The sequence below is a fragment of the Armigeres subalbatus genome, chromosome 1 (genome assembly GCF_024139115.2).
Source record: "Armigeres subalbatus isolate Guangzhou_Male chromosome 1, GZ_Asu_2, whole genome shotgun sequence".
Classification (NCBI taxonomy): Eukaryota; Metazoa; Arthropoda; class Insecta; order Diptera; family Culicidae; genus Armigeres; species Armigeres subalbatus.
Window position 1 is genome coordinate 28183898 of NC_085139.1, and position 20648 is coordinate 28204545.

Sequence of the window (20648 nt, forward strand, 5' to 3'; positions counted from 1 at the left end):
CCTATGCAGGAGTTGTGGAATCCGGAGTGTCTCTGCTATCCGAGGAAGTAGTCGTAATCGAGACGGAAGTTATCGAAGAAACATTGGATGGAACAACAGTAGAATGCGGAACAGAATTATGTCGAAGGGAAAGCCAGGAAAGCAAAGAACAAGATGATGCAGAACAACGGAAAGAAAAACAGGAGAGAGCAATTGCGGGATTGACTAAAGTTGTCACCATGGTGACTGAGGCGGTTAACAAGCATCAAGCAAGCGAAAGAAGAGCCTAATACGCAGCGATGGAATCAAGTTCCACGGAAATGTTACGGCCGAAAAAACAGCGCGTTAAGCCAAAAATGATATTATATAGTTTTATTTATTGTAAAATTGTAATCAATTATTCACGAAAGGTTCGGCTCCGTTAAGTGTAATACACAATTGAGCCTAATAAATAAATAAACACTCTATTTAAAAAAAAACCCTTCTTTATCCTTAAGAAGGAGGCTTTGTCATATGGCTACTGCTTCTGGTTCATACGCAGGACGTCGTGGGTAAATGTTCACCCCATTTGTTAATCGCTGGAAGGTCAGTCTTCCCCGCAATCAGCAACACTTAACCGGTGACATCAGTGTTGTAGTCGGCAGCCAATTTTGCTCCACTGATCGAAGGAAGGTAAGGGCCTACTATCCAACATTTTGGTCCTTCGAACCGGATCCGGGAATCAGTTGGAAGAAATATTGCGCGGCAACTTTTCCATGCATGCCTCTGGATTTATTCTATGGCCAATCGAGAACGACAACCGTCAGTGTGAGCTACTGAATCAATCGGTGGACCAATTGGAACAAATTTCTATCGCCAGGCCGAATTTAGCATTGGGCGGGTATTGTGGACAGTAGTGGAAGAGAGAGAGAGAGTCGTCCTTTTTTAGGTGAGTTAACATATAGTATGTGTACTGCCGAAGCTAGGCGTAAAGGTAATTTTGATTGGAATTTCTCTGCATCCTTTTCATCTATTGCCACGAACATATCTCCATCATACTAATTTGGACTGCACATAATACGCAAGCCATAATATTTAATAAAAAGGATGAGATGGAATTTGAAACGTTTAGTGACAAGATGAATCATCGCACAAATGTACCATGCGTCTTCATATGCTTCATGCTTATGTGTTGCTGAACAGTTTTTAAAATCTCTACCTATTGCTTCCCCTGGGAGGTCAGAAAAGTACATTCAGATAAAGTAATAACTTTGATTATTATGCAAACACGCAAGTGACTTCAACGATTAAAGCTATGGACCTTTTCCAACTTTGTAATCAAATAATCTCGGAATTTTCCCACTCCCATGTCAGTAACCAGTCGATTTTAGAAGTCGAGAACTACAAATGCAACACATTAGCATAACGAATACAAAAACTTTTTCTGATTTTCTCGTCCAGGTATTTATCATATGTGGCTGATCAAATCTGAGATTCAAGGCGCTTTTGAGACCAGTGACGGTTGCATAGGATTCGAATGGCTGCAAACTTTTCATCTTTTAAACAGCTCCCGAGCTGAATCATGTTCTCCTCATCTCTGTAACTGCACATCGAGGTTGTACTTTGAAATTGTGATATGAATATCGTCCAAACTTCGGGGTTTACATTGAACCTTGGAAGGTCACTTGATACTACTTGACGCGCAGCGACTTGTTATTACGAAAGAGTAGTGATCACCCGCGAATTATTTTGATGCTCCGAAGCACCAAATCGAACGTTCCATCGGGGTTAATTGTTCCAGCTGATCAACAACAATTAACAAGAGAAAAAACGGGCATTAGACGTTAATGTTATAATCAAAAACTCTGCGTTAATAGTAAATGGTTGATCAATTAGGTGACAAATTAGTAGCCCACAGTCTACTGTGCTTAGTAACGTGGCCTATACTGTAATAGTAGTTTGTGCAACTAGTTGCAAAAAGATGATTTTTTCAGTACGAGTTGTACGTTTATCCAACGAGGCTTGCCGAGTTGGATAAATACTACGAGTGCTGAAAAAATCGAGTTTTGCAACGAGTTGCACACGCTATTTTTTGCAATGACGAAAAATGGGCTTTAATATGATAAATCTATACCAAAATTGTGCAATCGAATTTACTCCACATGATCATTCATGCCAATAAATTATGTTGCGGCAGAGAACAATAAGATTCCATCTTATCGTGCCAAATTGAATGGCTTGAAAAGCTATGAAGCGATGAATGCAATTGCCTTTGGAAAATTGTGATGTTATGTCCAACACACCATTTCATTTATTACGAGACGCTTAGAGTACACTATTTAAACACTCAGCCAAACTAATTCAGCTAAATGTAGTCAAGTAACTACTGTCCCGATGTAGGTTTTTCATTATAGCACCCAAATGAGTGCTATAATGAATATTATGCAACCCATTTGAGTTGCATAATGGTCATTAAAGCACCCATTCTGTTGGTATGGAAAAGTAGGCCGTTTTATCACTCAAATGACAACTGTAAACCAGGTATTATGATCAGGAATTGCAAAAAAGATTTTTGAGTACTATCAACGGAGTCGACACATGGGATCTAATTTAGCAATCACTCTCATAAACAGTCTGTTGGTTGGATGACTCTTTTATAGTTTAGTTTTCTTGTCCTTATTCCATTATACCGACATTCTAAGTAGTTTGAAACAGTGTCCATTCTTACCCCCATTTGGCCCATTGTCATCCTCGATGACTGTACTGCACTGGCCACTTCAATCTAACCCTGAAACAAAAAAATGCCCGGATAGGCGAGTTAATTCCATTTTATTTCACCAAAATGTGTGGGACTGAATTGAATTGCATGCCTCCCAATTTGTCCAGAATATTCACAATAAAAATGATCCTTCAATCTCATTTCTTTGAACTCTACAACTGGTTTATATCCCAGCGGAATCCACAACGAATGCCTTCCGGTGATCCAATTTGATCTGCCGCATCGCTTAATCCACCCACGCCCACTAACCGCTTTAAGACGTCGACGAAAGCTAGATTGAATTGTCCCTACTTTTGTCCAACATTTGTTTCGTGATGCTTTGCTCTGGCTCTTCATCTCTTGGAGAAAAAATCTCATGCCCACTGGAGGCAAAACCGTTGTATCTGTGCATATTTTCCACGGGCTTCGATTTTCACCACGTCGTTGTTGGTTGCTACTCATTTTGAATTCAATCCTGAACAGTCGAATTATTATGCTTATGAATATTTAACAACGTACAACTAGAGCGCAACGAGCGAGAAACAGCAGACGAGCATAATCAGGAATTGTGATTGAAAATATCTTTCCGGGCAGAGCGTAGGTGCAGGATCCGAATATCCTCCGTAATACGACGACGGTGGATACCTTGTTGACCTTTCCCCTTGTAGTCATTCATTCAGTGCTGAGTTGCCATCGCACCACTCACTCCCGCTTCGTCCTCAATTTGACAACGCAGTGAATCAGCAGATGGAGGCACCCCATACTTTGTAAGGTAGATTGTGGCAAGAAGTATTAATACAAAACTATTTAAGTACTTTATTTTTTCTACTCTATATGTATGATGTCCAAAAAGGGAAACATCAATAGAATTCCAGTTTAATTGTAATCTATGATTTTCGTTCCAGCTCACCCCAGTGCGCCCTAACTACATGTACAGATAGAATCACATTACTTCCATGAGAATGGAAGCAACACAGGTTCCGTTTTTTCACGGAACTTTCCTCCCTCTCGAGTGCCATAAACTACCACTTAAATTATGTAAGGAAACTTGACTCCACTTCATTCGGTGGACTTTACGTCGTCGTCGTCGTCGTTGCCCTCCCATGCACCTTTCTCCTGCCAACGCGCCGGTCGACGACAACGCTGCGGCCTGCGTGCGTAGGCAGACGAAAAGGATGAACGGAAGTTATCATGGGAAAAATTAAACCATCGCCTCCCACCCACATGGGAACGGGAGTTGAACCAGGTCAGGTTTAACCGCTGTGGATTAGCTTTTTTACAGTTGTCATGAACATAATCGTATAAAACAGAACGGTACACCTGGCTGCTGGTGGTGCGTGTAGTTACACGGAAATGAGTCCCCGAATTGTCAATATTTTACCAAATGGCAAAATGAAGACAAGTGAACGAAGTGATATGTAAAATGTACGCATGGGAACACACAGTTTTGACTTTTTTATTGTTCATTGTTTTAATGTAGTTTTTATATATTTCACTCCAATTTGAACCAGTTGAATCCGTCTGTCCGATTATAAACCACGAGAATTAACAAACAGCCGTCTTTGTTTAAACTCTGTAACAAACTCGTGTTTTTCTTCGAGGCTTTTGCAAGTTTATTGTTTTGTTCGGTAGAAGCCCCAAGCTGTTGGGCATCCAAGAAGGAGAGCGCAAAAAGCCTCTTCTGATCCTCATGTTGTTGGAAAACGAGGGAAACTTTTCGGACCTTGCTACAAGCGGATTTGGGTGGGGTTGGTAAATTCATTCCCAAATCTCAATCGACGAGCCTTCACGTGCGTGCAAACAAATTTTGCAATTTTAAAGTAGAGTACCCATGCTTGAGTTTGCATGCGAAATTGTATCATTTCAAAAAGAAATTCGCTTCAAAAACCATCGTGAAGTAATGTATGTATTATTTACAACGTGAGCAATATTTTCGGATAGCACTATAGCATTAATTTCACTGGTCGACAGTGGATTCACCGTTTTCACGATACTTATGAGTTACATTTGTAGCCCTCGACCTCTAAAATCGATTGGTTACTGGCGTTATTTGTTTGATTGCGGAAATTTCGATAATATTTAGTACTTTATGATTAGAAAGGGTTTATCGCTTTAACAGCGGAGAAGTTACTTGCATGTTTTCTTGATTTCATGACAATCATAACTTTAAATAATCTAATGGTTTTGGGCCATCGTCCATTAGCCTTCTTTGTCATTCTCACATCAACACATATTTATATTCGGCTGAACACTGACAATTTCGGATCGAATATCAGTCAGTGAGTATTTATTTAGATTTCGTAAACTAACAAATGACTATAAAACTGAACACTTATATAATGATTTAAACAATTGCCCATATAGATCTAACCCGGATATTTTTAACACGATTTACCTAGTCACCATTCTCATTACCAAACCATTCAAAATATTAAAATGAATCTGTCATTCTATGTTTTAAATAGTCATGCAACGTTTGTTGCTTCGTGGGCCGCGGGCCGAAGTTGCTTCGTGAAGGCGAATATATAATGCTCTGATGACAATTCTTCTTCTTCTTCTTATTGGCATTACATCCCCACACTGGGTCAGAGCCGCCTCGCAGCTTAGTGTTCATTAAGCACTTATTAAGCAGTTATTAACTGCGAGGTTTCTAAGCCAAGCTACCATTTTTACATTCGTATATCATGAGGCTAACACGATGATACTTTTATGCCCAAGGAAGTCGAGACAATTTTTCTATCCGAAAATTGCCTATTCCGGCACCGCGAATAGAACCCAGCCACCCTCAGCATGGTCTTGCTTTGTAGCCGCGCGTCTTACCGCACGACTAAGGAGGGCCCCATTAAGCAGCTTGGCCATAAGGAAAATCTTTTTTTTTTTAATTTATTTTTAGGACCTTTTAACTTGTTATTCAGGTCCATTAGAACTTTCATTGTGTATCATTCATATTTCGTTTAGTAAGTTTATCTCCTTCAAAAATTCTATAACTTTTCCTGCTGCTTCTTCATCATCGGCTAGTGCTTCTTTTAAATTATCTGGTAAACCAATTTTCTGTCGTTTCCGGCCTAACTCCAAACAGTTCACAAAAATATGCTTCACCGTTAACAAGTTGTTGCAAATTCTACATAAAGGTGGATCCTCTTTGTCCAACAAACATTTATGCGTTAGTAACGTGTGTCCTATTCTAAGCCTAGCTAAAATCACACTTTCTTTTCTTGATTTCCGTATTGCCTTTTTGTAAGGTACGACTCCTTGCTTGACTTCCCTTAGCTTGTTGTTCCTGGTAGACGTCCACTCTGCTTGCCACTTATAGTTGAACTGGTTTTTTATTATTGTTCTAGCTTCATTAATATCCATCACGTTGCTTCCTATCCGTTCAATTTCAAGTGCTCTCTTTGCTTCCTCATCTGCCTTCTCATTGCCTGCTATTCCAGTGTGACTTGGGACCCAGCAGAGTACAACTTCGGTTCCTTTGAGTTTGATTTTGTTACTTATGTTAATCACATCATCCTTCCACTTACTGTTGATTCGCATCTTCTCTAACGTAGTCAGCAAACTCATGGAGTCAGTACAAATAATGTAGGTCCCAACGCGCTCTTGACTTGCCACCCAGGATAACGCTTCTTTGACAGCCAAGCTTTCCGCAGTGAAAATGCTACTTCTATCGTTTATGCGTTTGCGTATTATCAAATCTTTGCTTACTACACTGAAACCACATCTTTCGTCTTTTTTCGAGCCGTCTGTATATATTGCTGAGTGTATTCTGTATTTTGTATTTTTCATTTTGCAGAATTTTCGTCGCAGTTCTATTGGTTGCGCTCTTTTTTACTTAAGGTGTACAGGCACCTTTCCGTTTGGACAGACTTTCTTTCCCAAGGTGCAACGTGTGGGCGGCTAAAGGTCATTATGGGTGGCAATGTTAGCTGCAATTCTTCGATGACCTTGGTTCCTCTTGTTGTCGCAGTATCCTTCCTGCTAGGTACTATTCCCCATTCTTCGCCAGAACTATCTTCCTCGTCACTAATGAGATTTCTGGACGATTCATCAACTTCACCATCGATTGGCCTACTGATTCCTCGTTTGCGTGCTACAAAGATCGCCGTTCGTTGTGCAAGGAGTGTTTTCAAGCTTGGAATTCCGGTTTCCACTTGTAGGCTGGTAACTGGGCTGGTTCAAAATGCGCCCACTAATGCTCTTAATCCCGCATTGTGAGTTGTTTCCAATAACTTAATTCCCTCGTTGTCCATTCTATATAATATTGGAGCACCATACAAAATTTTTTTCAACACTGCTGCCCGGTAGATTTTAATTAGGGTATTTCTGTCTCCTCCCCATGTTCTTGAAGTTATGCTTCTAATGATATGGATTCGTTGCTGGCAGATAGCTTTCACTTCTTCTGCGTGTCTCCGGATCTTCATGAAGCAGTCGAATGTCACTTCCAAGCATTTATGAGCATTTATGTATTGATTCTCGCCGATTAGTTCTTCAGTCTCTAGTACATGGGTCAATCGATTATTAATCATGCGTTCCATCACTTTGCATATGCATGAATTTAGATATATTGGACGATAGTTCTGGGGGTTTGAGTTCAGGCCTTTTCCTTTATAGATTGGCACTACCATAGAACGTGTCCATTCAGATGGGAAGATACCCTGTCTCCATATGCGATTGTATGCTTCTAGAAGCTGGATTTTACAGTCTGTTGGCAGGTTGGTGATCATCGCGTAGTGTATTCCGTCCATTCCTGGTGAGGAACCCTTTAGGCCTTCAAGGGCTTCTTCAAGTTCGTAGTACGTATAGTCCTGGTTGTACGCTGCGTTTGTATTTTCATTGAATGTTAATTTTTCCGCCTCTAGAGTTTCCTTCCACGTCGCGAAGTCCACATTGTAGGATTCGTTGCTAGAGATTTCTTCAAAAGAGTCTGCTAGACAATTGGCGATGTCCTTATCATCCTTAGCTGTTTCACCTTTATACACTATAGCACTAATAACTCCACTTTTTCTTTTTCCCTCAATAAGGCGATATTTCTTCCACATTTCTTGATTGTGAAGCTTCTTGAGATGTGAAGCTTCCTGCAAATGCTTCCCAACTTTTCTTCTTCGCTCTATTCACTATATTACGAGACACTTCACTGGTTTCTCTAAACACCTTAGCCCTTTCTTCTTTATTACTACAATCGGTGCTCTGCGACTTCAGTGCTTTCCTTCGACTCTTTATGGCTGCGGCAACTTCGTTGTTCCACCAAGGAGTGCGTCGCTTCCCCTTGTATCCTTTCGGTTTAGGTATGCTTACGTCTGCTGCTTTCAATATAGCCTGTGTAATCTCTCGAATTTGATCTTGAGGATCACTAATGTATGCAAATCTCACCTTAGCGTTGTAAGCCTCCCAGTCAGCATCCTCTATTTTCCATTTTGGCCTTGTTTTTGATTGTCTCATCTCACCGGGAAAAGCAATCATTGTAGGGAAATGATCACTTCCATGTGAATCTTCTTCTACTACCCACTCTAACTGTCCTGCCAGATCTGTAGTACAGCAAGCAACATCTATACATGAGAGTGTTCCATTGTAGCGATTTATATGTGTGGCTTCTCCTGTGTTCAAGACTCCCAAGCCACCATGTTCTATGAATTCTACAATGGTTCTTCCACGAGGTGATGAGTCCTTGGAACCCCATAGGCTATGATGTGCGTTCATATCTCCTACAAAAAAGCATCGTGCTTGGGAAAGGGGTGACCAGGTCCAAAAGGAGGGCCTACCTTTACTATTATTGCTTCCATACTGGTTTCCGTTTCGATCATCTCAGAGTCGATACTCATTCTTACCGCTGGCGCTGTCAGTACACCTCCGGCTGCTCGACATCCTCCTTCTCGTTGACGGTGGTAAATGTTATATCCTCTTATTTTGGGTGGGTGTTGGCTGGAGCACATGGTCTCCTGGAGGCATATGATCGCTGGTTCTTTGTCTGCTATGTGCATGTTTAGTTCAGCTCTACTGGTGTTTAGGCCTTGTATGTTCCATGATATCAATAGGGCCTGCTTGTTTATATGTACCGTGTGGTTGGCAGAACGTCTAGGCGACTGACAGAGCACAGGTTGGACTGTAACTTCCTCGCCCTCGTCCCTAGAAGCGTTCTCTTCTCCTAAGAAAAGTGAGGAGGCTACTTTCTCTTCGCGCTGCCTCAACCAACCTTCGGCGTTGGAGTTTGTTGTTGGCATCTGGTTGGATTCATTCAGAATTGAATTCACATCATTAATAACTATTTCTTCCATTGCTTGATCAGGTTGTATCCGGTAATCTTGTCCATTATCGTTGCCTAGTTCAAATCCTGTGTTTCCTCTGCTGGTTGCTTCCAAGTACCTAGACATGTTGTTGCTTGGAAGATCTTCCTCTTCTCACTCTTGGGTCTCCTCCGATGGCAACTCCGTCATTGTCCTGTTGTGATCCAATGCTCCTTATCCTGGACGAACTCCGAGATCGTATAGCTGTTACCGTTGATATTTGTTTGGTTTTTTCTTGCTTCCGTCGTTTCCTCAGTGCGTTTTCTTCCTCCATGTTCTCTCTGCTGTCAAGGGTTTGTGTTTCGCTTATATCTCCAATTGGGTTTTCTGGTTCCGGGTCATTCATGAGGGCATCTTCTTCAGATTCAGATATTTCGATTTGTTGTTTTGCTGCTGCTTTCTTCTTTTTAATTTCTAGTAGTTCACTTTTCATTTTTTGAAACTCCAATAGCATGGTTTTCATTTGTTCCACTTCACGTCGTAGTCGTAGTATTTCTTTGGTTTTCTCGTCCTCCTTCGCTGCTTCTCTCAATTGACTTATTTCCGCTCTTAACATTTCCACTTCTGCGTCTTTTCTTGTACGTTCCAACCTTTCTTGTACTCCGCAAACAGCTGCATATGTTCTTTGGCTGTATTGCTTTTCGTATTTTTTCCTGGCTTCGGCGAACGAGATTCCTGTGTCCACCTTTATTCTGATGATTTTTTCCTCCTTGACATATTCAGCACATTTGCGGCTGACAGGCTGATGCCGTCCTTTGTAGTTTCTACAAAATTGTTCCAGGTAACAATTCTCCAGTTCTCATTGATGCGTCCCAGAACAATTTCTACAGGCAGTTGGTTTCGAACATTTTGCTTTGATGTGTCCATACGTGCAGCAATTGTAGCATAACATCGGACTCGGATAGTACAATCTTGTTGGAACCTTTAAGGGGCCAAACATAATATGTTTGGGCGCTACGGATCCTCCGATGGTAAGAATGAGTGTTGGAGTGTTAACTCTGTTTTGTCTATCACGTTCATCCTGTCTTGTAATTCGTCTAACTTCTACAACACCTTGCTCTTCCAGTTCCACTAGTAGCTCCGGTTCGGTCATTTGAATAACTTCCCGGCAGCTTACTACACATCGACTTTTATTTAGACTAGGGTGGGGTACTACGATTAATTCGGTTCCATCAACTAACTTATCCATCTTTAGCAGGCGTTTCGTCTGTTGCATACTCCTAACCGTCAGCACGTACTTTGTTCCTCTTTCTTCCGTCCTTGCAGATTCAATTGCACAGCCACACGCTTGTTCGATGGATTTTCCTACGATAAATGAGGAGGAGTTTAGACCGACTAATGGGAAGTTCAGCGCTCACCGGCTGACAAACGAAAACGGCCTACGACTAAGGGAGCATCCATAAATTACGTAACGCTCAGAGGGAAGGGGGTTGCCCGAAGTGTGACAATCCATACATTTTTTTTAAATGATTCATACAAAAAGTGTGACATAGGGGGAGGAGGGTTGAAAAAGGGCAATTTTTGCGTTACGTAATTAATGGATCTTCCCTAATTGATTTCGCCACCTCCAAGAATATGGCCATTGACCATTCGCAGCACATACTTCCAACACAGCTTTCCCCTGCAGACAAAATCACAAATTGACAACGTTCGTATTGGTGGACAGCACTTCTCCGACATCATCGGGCACTAACATCGACTCTGACCACTATCTGTTGATGGTTAGACTGCGCCCAAAAGTATCCGTCACCAAAATTGTTCGGTACCGACGGCCGCCGCGGTACGACCTAGAGTGACTGAAACAACCTGATGTTGTTACTGCATACTCATAGCATCTCGAGGCAGCGTTGCCGGAAAATGGTGAGCTCGATGGAAAATTGGAATCTAGGGGGCCTTCCTCAGCTGTGCCGTAAGATGCGTGTCTACAAAGCAAGATAATGAAAAGGGCTGGTAAAATTCTCGATTCGGTCTAGGAAATTTTTGGTATGGACATTTTTTGAACTTCATTGGGCATGTATCATCGTGTTAGCCTCATGAATCCAAAAATGGTAACTTGACTTAGAAAGCTCAGTTCATTCAAAGTTCACGGCAAGGTATAGCGAACGGAAGTCAAAATAATTTAAAAAGTTAAAAGCTGATTTTTTTTAGAATGGTTTTTTGCACGAGATTAGAAATTCAATAAACATCAAAAATAGTACCTTTTCCGGGATGAATTCGAGAAAAACATTTATTATCATGAACTATCAAATAAATATATGTATAATGACGATTATCAAAAGTCTAACCCGGGGCTTAAAATTATTTTCAAATAGGGGAACGGTTCGGCACGTCATCCCATAGCTCCTATGTTCATCTCATCAAAAACAAAGCAATGGAAAAGAATTTGGGTTATTTTTTTATATTTTACTAGCAGACCCGACGAACTTCGTTTCGCCTAAAATTGATTTATTCTCTGATTAGTTTTCAAGTTATGAAGAAATTAGTGTGTTATATAGGAGCCCCCCTTTCCAAAGGTGGGAGGGGTCTCAAACCATCTTAAGAACCTTCCCCGGCCCCAAAAACCTCTGCATACAAATTTTCACGCCGATCGGTTCAGTAGTTCCCGAGTCCATAAGGGTCAGACAGACAGAAATTCATTTTTATGTATATAGATTTTCTATATTTTTTCAGCAGTGAGCCAAGATTGGTACTGTTTTACAATGAGATGAATATATGTTCAGTGAGATGGAAAACGGAACAGTTCCCCTACATAACATTTTGAAATTTTTAAAAACATTTAAAGAATTGCATTCCATATCTCGATTTCTTTTTTGACATTTCTCCTAGCGTATTAAACCACCCGGAGTGGAAACTAATTAGGGTAATTCGCCAAATGTTGAACGGCTAATTTCTTCGCCTATTGTTGAACGCACGTGCATTTCTTATGGGCGTTCAACAATAGGCAAGAATTTTAGTCGTTCAACATTTGGCGGTTTCCCCTACGATGTATGAAACTCGATCTATGCATATGCACAACATTTGATAGATTTAGTTCGGAAAAGGTATTGGAGGGAAATCGCGGGAACGCTAGACCGGTGGTTTTCCCAACCTTAGAAACTTTGCAGTTATTAACTGTGGATGTGCTGAATGAATACTAAGTTGCGAGGTGGCAATGTCTCAGTGGGGGATGCCAGTAAGAATATTGTGATTTGTTTGAAACACCATTTGTGACTAAAAAATTGCCACAACATTTGGCTTTGTTCGAATGCAGAAAAAACAGATTTATAACACTCTTCGTAACAATTTTACAGAACAATAGGTATTTGACGTTCGTGACATTTTTCAAGCTACGGTAGAAAGATTAGAGCTCGATAAGTGTAAAACCATAAATAAAAGTGACCGAATAGCTCTGGAGAATGATGCTATAATTTTTTTGGTTATTGGGTTGTTGGAATTCGCAGCGTCACGCATTTATGGCCAATACTACGAATTACATACACCTGAAATATGGTAATTGTCGTGAAGGTACTAACGATTATTTTCTCGTTTCTTTCTATATCTGCAGAATTTACCATCACCCTCCCTAAGAACCGGAAAAAACAAGCTGTAATGAATGCAAATTCTGCCACATTACATCTACGACGAAGCCAACGAGCTCGTGGCCGGAATTGGCCTTACGAGAGCTTTAGTGCCTAGCCAGAACGTACATAATTCGCCCCTGAACCCGGGCACCTGCTGCGGGACTATCATGGCCATTATCATTATCACCAGAAGACCATCCACGCTGGTTACGGCTGATGAGCAACGATGAGTGCAAATGAGAGAACGAGCACCGGAGGAAAAAACGCAACAGAATCCAAACCGAGCATACACAAACAAACTCACACACACTTTATATAGACCATTAAGCCAGGACTAACCCAACAAACCGTAATACATTCGACGCCCTCTGTTACACCCGCACGCCGCACGAGAACCGACTGTCAGTCAACACGGCCAGGACAGCCCACCGCCCGAGGGAGAGCTGCTGCTATCGCATAATTAAATCAAGAAGCAGAAGTTAGGTCAAATACATACACTTGCGCAATCACGTACGTGCCACTCTTGCCAGTTGAGCCCCCAGGTGCTGTGCGGGGACATCGGGACGGGTGAGTTTAAAAGTGATTCGTTGAAAATTTAATTTAGAAAATTAGACTCTGCACACAATGTTGCTTCCTTAAATAATTCCTGGCAGAACATTACCGAAATGTTTCCGAACAATCTACCTCGATCGCCACTTCCTCGAAGCAGGAATAAGTTATTCAGAAACTAATTTTAATTACTTTTCTCGGGTTACTCTTCCTTGCTTGAATATGGCTTGAATGGCTTGAATATATTTTTGCTAAGTTAATCTTTCTCTTTGATTGAGTTCCATGTTTATAATTTACTCAATTGACCTCCAAAGAACAGGTGGGTCATCAAAAATAAATTGTAGTTGTTTCATGCTTTTCAGACTATCACTTATTAGTAGACCTTTGCGCCGATTGAAATTTCATTGGCGGCGGCGTGATAGATTTTTTCATCCAGCGGCGTCGGCATGCCCGTTGGTGATCGGCATGAGTCGGCGTGAACTTATTTCATGCAGTAAAAATTCAGTATTTTTTCGAAAGCTCTTCCTGGAATTCCCCCGGAAATTCATCCGGGCGACTATTCACCAAGGAGGTGCGGCTCCAACAGAGTTTGTTCTGGCATTCAGTGAGAAATGATATTCTCCGGAAGCTATATATAAGATGGAAGCCCCATCTCGGTGGATACGGAACCTTGGGCCAAAACCTACTATTTCCGAAACGTCGATTTAACTGATTTTACGGCAACAACTCTAAGCGCAAAACAATGAGCACGAAAAGGAATATGGAACGTTTTAACCTTAGCCCAGCAGGGTAAATTGCGGCAACTAGTCAATGCCGTCGGGATATATACTGCTACACTCTGGTTTACGAGGTACTAAGCGCTAAGGCACATTCTGTGCTTATGAACTGGGAACCTATTAGTGAAAATTATCCAATCGTTGCCAGATTTAGAACACGGGTCCGAAACCTTACTATAATCAGTTGTTATGCGCCAACCGATGCTGCCGATCTACAAGACAAGGTGTCGGAGAAATGAGCTGTTCGCAGAATCCTGTGGTGACATAGTGAGCGGGAAATCGCTCTTCTCTCATCGACCGGATCCCAAGATCACGTTGGTCTCCCGTGACGGCTTTTTAGAAAATCAAACTGACCTCATTTGCATCAGTCGAAAATTGAAACGGAGCCTTGTAACAAGATACTTACCACGGACTTAAACTCCACGAAACGAAACAAAACGATACTAACCAAATCTTTCGATACGTCTGGTCTGTGGATACCCTATACGACGGATTCAGGGCTAGAGAAGAATTGGACCTCCACTGTCAACTGAAACAAAACTTGAGCCCACAAATACAGCTCTGCTAGTTCGAACAAAGCTGACCAAAACCCTAAAATAAGTCGGTAATAACGGTCATAACGCTTGCCAACACGCCTTTCAGCGTAATGCGAACGCGCACGTTCAAAATTTACCCGGACTAATTCACCTAACGATTGCAGAGCAAATCCTAAAAGTCTCAGTACATTCAAAGTTAATTGCCTATGTTCTGGATATTAAGCCATCCAGAGTGGAAATTTATTAAGGTACCACGGGACAAGTGGGACCTAAAAACGCTAGTACAGCAAAATCGCTAACGCATACTTAGAAAACAGAGTATTTCAGGACATTAACCACGGATACATCATTATATGCTTCCGTTGATGAAGTGTAGACGTGTTGTAAGACGTGTTGTGTTCAGTTGAAAAAATATTGGTAGTGAATATTGGTAGTGATTGGTAGTAATTTACCTACGGGACCCACTTACCCATTCAAACGGGGCAAGTGGGACCTATTCTGCTCTACACTGTCGAACGAAACTAATTTGAAGAATGTAGATATAATGTTCATGTAATTTCCGAGTCGTAGTATTTCAGATCATGGATAGGGGCTTATTGATTGTCCGACTTTTGTTTTGGACAAAAGAGAGGGATTAAAATGTTAGCAGATATAAAAACAAGACAACAGCCGATTTACTGTTTAATTGTCTGTTGTCTGGCTTTACATTAGCTTACTTTTTTTACCAAATGTGTAAGATGGAGGAGATAAGCAAATCTTTGTTCACTTTTCGAATGAATGTTTCTCTGTTTAACACAAATTATTACATAAATTTAAACTTCAAAAGGAACGTTTTTATTCAGGCTGTGTTGTAAATTTGTAATAGAACGAAATGGCCAATTTATGTCTTAAGCACTTTATTTATCTGAAGATCGGTTAATCTTATGCGAAGTTTAAAAATAACAAAACACAAGATAAAATGGTGTCAGGCCATTAGGCCGAAAGCCATTAGGTCGAAGGCCATTTGGCCGAAAGTCATTAGGCCGAACGGTCATTAGGCCGAATGGCCATTAGGCCGAATTAGCAAAAAGAAGCAGTGCAAAATGAGAAGTTCTTTCTTCACCTTACCCCTTCTTCCTTCTTCTTTATTCCTACTTCTTTCTTCCTTCTTCATTCTTCCCTCTTCCTACTTCCTCATTCGTTCTTCCTTCTTCCTTTTTCCTTTTTCCTTCTTATTTTTTCCTTCTTCCTTCTTTCTTGTATCTTCTTTCTTCTTCCCTCTTCCTTCTTTATTATTTCTTCTTCTTTATTATTTCTTCTTACTTCCGTTTTCTTCCTTCTTCCTTCTTTCTTCCGTTTTCTTCCTTCTTTCTTCTGTTTTCTTCCTTCTTCCTTCCTCCTCCTGCCTTTTTACTTCTTCCTTCTTTCTTATTTCTTCTTCCTTCTTTCTTATTTCTAATGCCTTCTTCCTTCTTCATTCTTCCTTCTTCTTTCTTCCTTCTTCCTTGTTCCTTCTTCCTTCTTACTTCTTCTTCTTCCATTTTCCTTCTTCCTTCTTCCTTCCTTCTTGCTTCTTTCTTCTTCCTTCTTCCTTCTTCCTACTTCCTTCTTCCTTCTTCCTTCTTTTTTCTTCCTTCCTCTTTCTTCCTGCTTCCTTCTTCCTTCTTCCTTCTATCTTCTTACTTCTTCCTTTTTCCTTTTTCTTTTTTCCTTTTTCCTTCTTCCTTCTTCCTTATTCCTTCCTCCTTCTTATTTTTTACTTCTTCCTTATTCCTTCCTCCTTCTTACTTTTTACTTCTTCCTTCTTTTTACTTCTTCCTTCTTTTTACTTCTTCCTTCTTTTTACTTCTTCCTTCTTTTTACTTCTTCCTTCTTTTTACTTCTTCCTTCTTTCTTTTAACTTCTTCCTCCTTCCTCCTTCCTCCTTCCTTCTTCCTTCTTCCTTCTTCACTCTTCCTTCTTCCTTCTTCCTTCTTCCTTCTTCCTTCTTCCTTCTTCCTTCTGCCTTCTTCCTTCTTTCTTCTTACTTATTCCTTGTTCCTTCTTCCTTCTTCCTTCTTCCTTCTTCCTTCTTCCTTCTTCCTTCTTCCTTCTTCCTTCTTCCTTCTTCCTTCTTCCTTCTTCCTTCCTCCTTCTTACTTTTTACTTCTTCCTTCTTTTTACTTCTTCCTTCTTTTTTACTTCTTCCTTCTTTTTACTTCTTCCTTCTTTTTATTTCTTCCTTCTTTTTCCTTCTTCCTTCTTTCTTTTAACTTCTTCCTCCTTCCTCCTTCCTTCTTCCTTCTTCACTCTTCCCTCTTCCTTCTTCCTTCTTCCTTCTTCCTTCTTACTTATTCCTTCTTCCTTCTTCCTTCTTCCTTCTTCCTTCTTCCTTGTTCCTTCTTCCTTCTTCCTTCTTACTTCTTCCTTCTTCCTTCTTCCTTCTTCCCTCTTCCTCCCTCCTTCTTTCTTCTTATTTCTTCCTACTTCCTTCTTCCTTCTTCAACTTCATTCTTCCTTTCTCCTTCTTCCTTCTTACTTTTTACTTCTTCCTCCTTTTTCCTTCTTCCTTTCTACTTCTTCCTCATTGCGCACTACTAACTTCTCACTCCCCAGTTCTCATTCGGCCTAATGGCCATTCGGCCTAATGACCATTCGGCCTAATGGCCTTCGGCCTAATGACTTTCGGCCTAATGACCCAGCATCAGACAAAACCTGTTGATCTATTGTAGAATAAATAGATTGTTTGCCCTGTAAACGGAAAATTTTGCATAGTTATAACCATTGCTCTTTTCATTAGGGAGATAATTTTCAGAAAGTAAAATTCACATTTGGTAAATCAACTGTACACTACTTCTTAACAACTAAACCAACGATATCAACTGCATTTGATTCAGATCCATATGATATATGAGTGTTGAAGTTATTTTTCACTAGACAACAATCTAAAACCAGGTAAAATGGCTCTATCGAAAATTTTGTTCAAATATGTCCCACTTGCCCCATGTATGTTAAAAATCAAGGGAAAATGAAAATTGCAGATTTTAGCTTTAATAAAAACTTTTAAATCGTTTTTGATGTCACACAATTATTTAATTGCTCAAAATATTCACTTTCCACATCAATGATGAATTTAGAAACGACTATTTTCTTGAAAATCCATTGAATAAAAATAAAAGTAATAGATTTTGCCAGTAGTTTAAAGTCATGATTAAACAATACCATTAGTATGGTGCCGCAAATGGTTTTGATTCCATTTTTTTTGTGTCAGGCGACATCGTTGATAATTCTGCTTCATCTTCCTAGAATATTGTTACCATTAAAAACGTTCACCTGTTTATCGGCAGCCATAGTACCCACTTACCCCGTATTTTCACTTGGCCCGGGGTACCTTATATATTTTTTAGATTTGTACAGGAATTTATTCGGAAACTACTTCAGAAACTCCTGCAAGAATTCCTTCAGGAATATCTGAAGGAATCCCTTTGGGAATTCTTCTAAGAACTTATTCGGGAATTACTTTGAAAATCTGGACAGTAGTAAGATAAAACACTGTATTGAATCTGAAATTAGGACTTCATGACAAAAAGAAAAACCCAAAAATATCGGGATTGCAGTCGATCCATAAACATACTTCTTCGAATATTCTCAAGATTTCCTTAGGAAATTACTTCAGAAGTTGTTTCGGAAATTTCTCCAGTATTCATCCAGGTGATATTTAATTACGTATCGCTGTATGGGGAGAAGGGATTCATGCCAAGTGTTACGATCCATACACAAAAAACCTTCCCTACAAAAAGTGTTACGTGGGGAGGGTGGGTGTCTAAAAACGTCAAATTTAGCGTCACGTAAAAGCGTAGCGAAAGAACCCAAAGTCCTCCTCACATTTTTTTTCGTAAAAAATAGCCTCTGGAATTCGTTTAGTCATCCAGAAGTTCTTTCAGGCATACCTTCAAACGATCCTCCAGGAATTCCATCGTAAATTTCGCTAAGTAATATATCGGAAATTCCTCCAGTGATTTATTCCTCATGGAATTTCTTCAAAAATCCTCCGCAAATGAATCTATAAATACCTCCAGAAACTCCTTTAAGAGTTGTTTCGAAAAATTTTTTTAGAAACTTCTCAGGAATTCATTTAGCAAATATTCAGAAATTCTTCCAGGTGTTCAAATCCTTCGGCTCCCGTAATTCCGCCGGAATTCCTTTAAGGAATTCCTGAACGAATTTCTTAAGGAATTTCCAAAAAAAAACTCCTGATGGAATTTCCGAAATTCTTGTATTTCTCTGTACATTCCATTAATAATTCCTTCCGAGTTTCCTGCAGGGATTCTTTCTGAAAAGTATCGGGAAATTACTTAGGAGATTTTCTCCTAAGAGAGAAATTCTTTTGGAAATACCAATACATACGGAAATTGTATCAGAGAAAACTTCCGAAATTCCCTTAGGAGACTTCTATCAAAATTTTCTTTTGGAAATTGCTCTAGAAGTTCCTGCAAAAACTGGTTTAGGAATTCCCTCGAAACTTTTTTTAAAGAAATTTCTTCAGCATTTACTTCAGGAATTTTTCAAAGAATTTCTTCCAGTAATTCTTTAAGAAACCACTTCGAAATTTCTTTAGAACATCATCCAGGATTTTTTTTAGGAATACCTTTCTTTTGGCAATTTAAATAGTTTCAAACCTTTTGATATTCCTTCAAAAAAATTTCGGAAATCAGTTCAGAAATTCTTCTAAAAATAATTTGGAAATTGCTATACGAGTTCTGTCGGAAATTTAATCTGGAAATTTCTTTGAAATTTCCGTTAGAAACTCTTCCGAAAATTCCTTCAGTATTTCCTATATCATTCTTTAATCAATTTCCTGAAAAAATCTTTCAACAAAATTTCCGGAATAACTACTGCAGGAATTTCGGGAAAAAAATCCGTGTGGCTTCACTAAAAGGATTTCCAAAGGATTACCTCCCAAGTAACATTTTGTGTTTTATGATTTACTACAAGAGTATTTTAAACCTACAACAATAAAACTCTAGTCAAGACATTTTCTACTCCACCGCTTACAACAAAACCTCCTAAAGAGTAGTATCTGCCTAGTTGGCCCACTCTTGCAATGGTTTTGAAGGGTAAATAAAAGACTGACTTCAAGACCGAAATATCGACAAAACATGAAGACGAACTCGGCAATAAAAACCTTTCGAAATACATTTGCAAACTACTTTAAAAGAAAATCAGCATCATTTAAAACCATTTCTAAGCTACTTAATCTCGATCCCAGCGGAATTATCTGGAAATAGCTTTATTCAAACAATCACATGGATTCATAAAATACGTTCAGTCTGAACCAAATATATAAAATATTGTATATGAAACCGTAAAATGCCATAATCAATTTCCTGATGAAATATTCTTATTAATCGATAAAAATAATTAGAGCATAATTGGTGTATGGTGCATCAATTTTTGGTGCCGAATGAGATTTATAGTGTTATATGGTACGAAACCCCCATATAACTAATGCGCTCTCAGTAAACCCCGTTTTTACAATTATTTTTCGAAAACAACATTATGTTAAGTTTGCACTTTTTTGCTAAATTTTTATTATTTATTTATTTTATTGTTCGTAGCTGATTCTTCTATATAACATTGCATATAACTATGGCTGTAATGCAGTATAAATACATATTTCGATATAAAATCCCTACTGATGTGTAGTGAAAAAAATATGGCGATGGCATCCGAGACAATTTTTTGAGATCCATTTGTTTAAATTATTTTGCTTTGATGAAATCAACTATAAAATCGTTATGTTCAGATATTACATTTATTAAGCTGATCTACGTACTGAATTGCTTATATACTAGATCGACTGACTGTTACAAATGCCGGTTGGTAATTTTTCAACATATATGATGGCCATAATAAGAAAGAATTTGACAGTTCAATCTCAAAAAAAAATTAAACAAATGGCATGGATGGAAGTTGCACATTCAGAGTTCCGATGGATCATTTAAAACACGTAAGTAGAAAATAAATTACTTCTATATTTATCACTTGTTATGGCATTTAATCGGTCGGAGACTATAAATGTACATTTCCGTGCCACCAATAATAAAAAGTGTACGGTTTCAAGTGACTGCCGGCGGGTCTACGCACCGTCTTATTTTGTCCATTAGTCTCTTTCTAATTTTTCAACTCCAGATTTCGGAAAAGCATATTTCGCAATCCAGAGGATTGATGCAGCTAAAAATATGTAAGCATGCAAACTGTGAGTAAGCAAGCAG

At 39.5% G+C, this 20648-nt stretch overlaps 2 protein-coding genes across 2 annotated transcripts in view; one reads left to right on the forward strand and one right to left on the reverse strand.

Annotated features, from left to right (window-relative positions):
• The window catches only part of LOC134223149 (gamma-aminobutyric acid type B receptor subunit 2), a 128278-nt gene that overhangs the window by 87291 nt on the left and 20339 nt on the right, over positions 1-20648 (forward strand). The window contains exon 3 of the mRNA XM_062702290.1: positions 12539-13121. The gene's annotated coding sequence lies outside the window, so the exon portion shown is untranslated. The remainder of the gene's footprint in view (positions 1-12538; positions 13122-20648) is intronic.
• On the reverse strand, positions 5660-6277 carry LOC134206049 (uncharacterized). Its single transcript, XM_062681729.1, has one exon. It carries the CDS (start codon positions 6275-6277, stop codon positions 5660-5662), a length of 618 nt encoding a protein of 205 aa, XP_062537713.1.

Excerpts from the sequence above, each read along its gene's own strand:
- LOC134206049 (XM_062681729.1), bottom strand. The coding sequence starts at position 6,277 with ATGAGTTTGCTGACTACGTTAGAGAAGATGCGAATCAACAGTAAGTGG.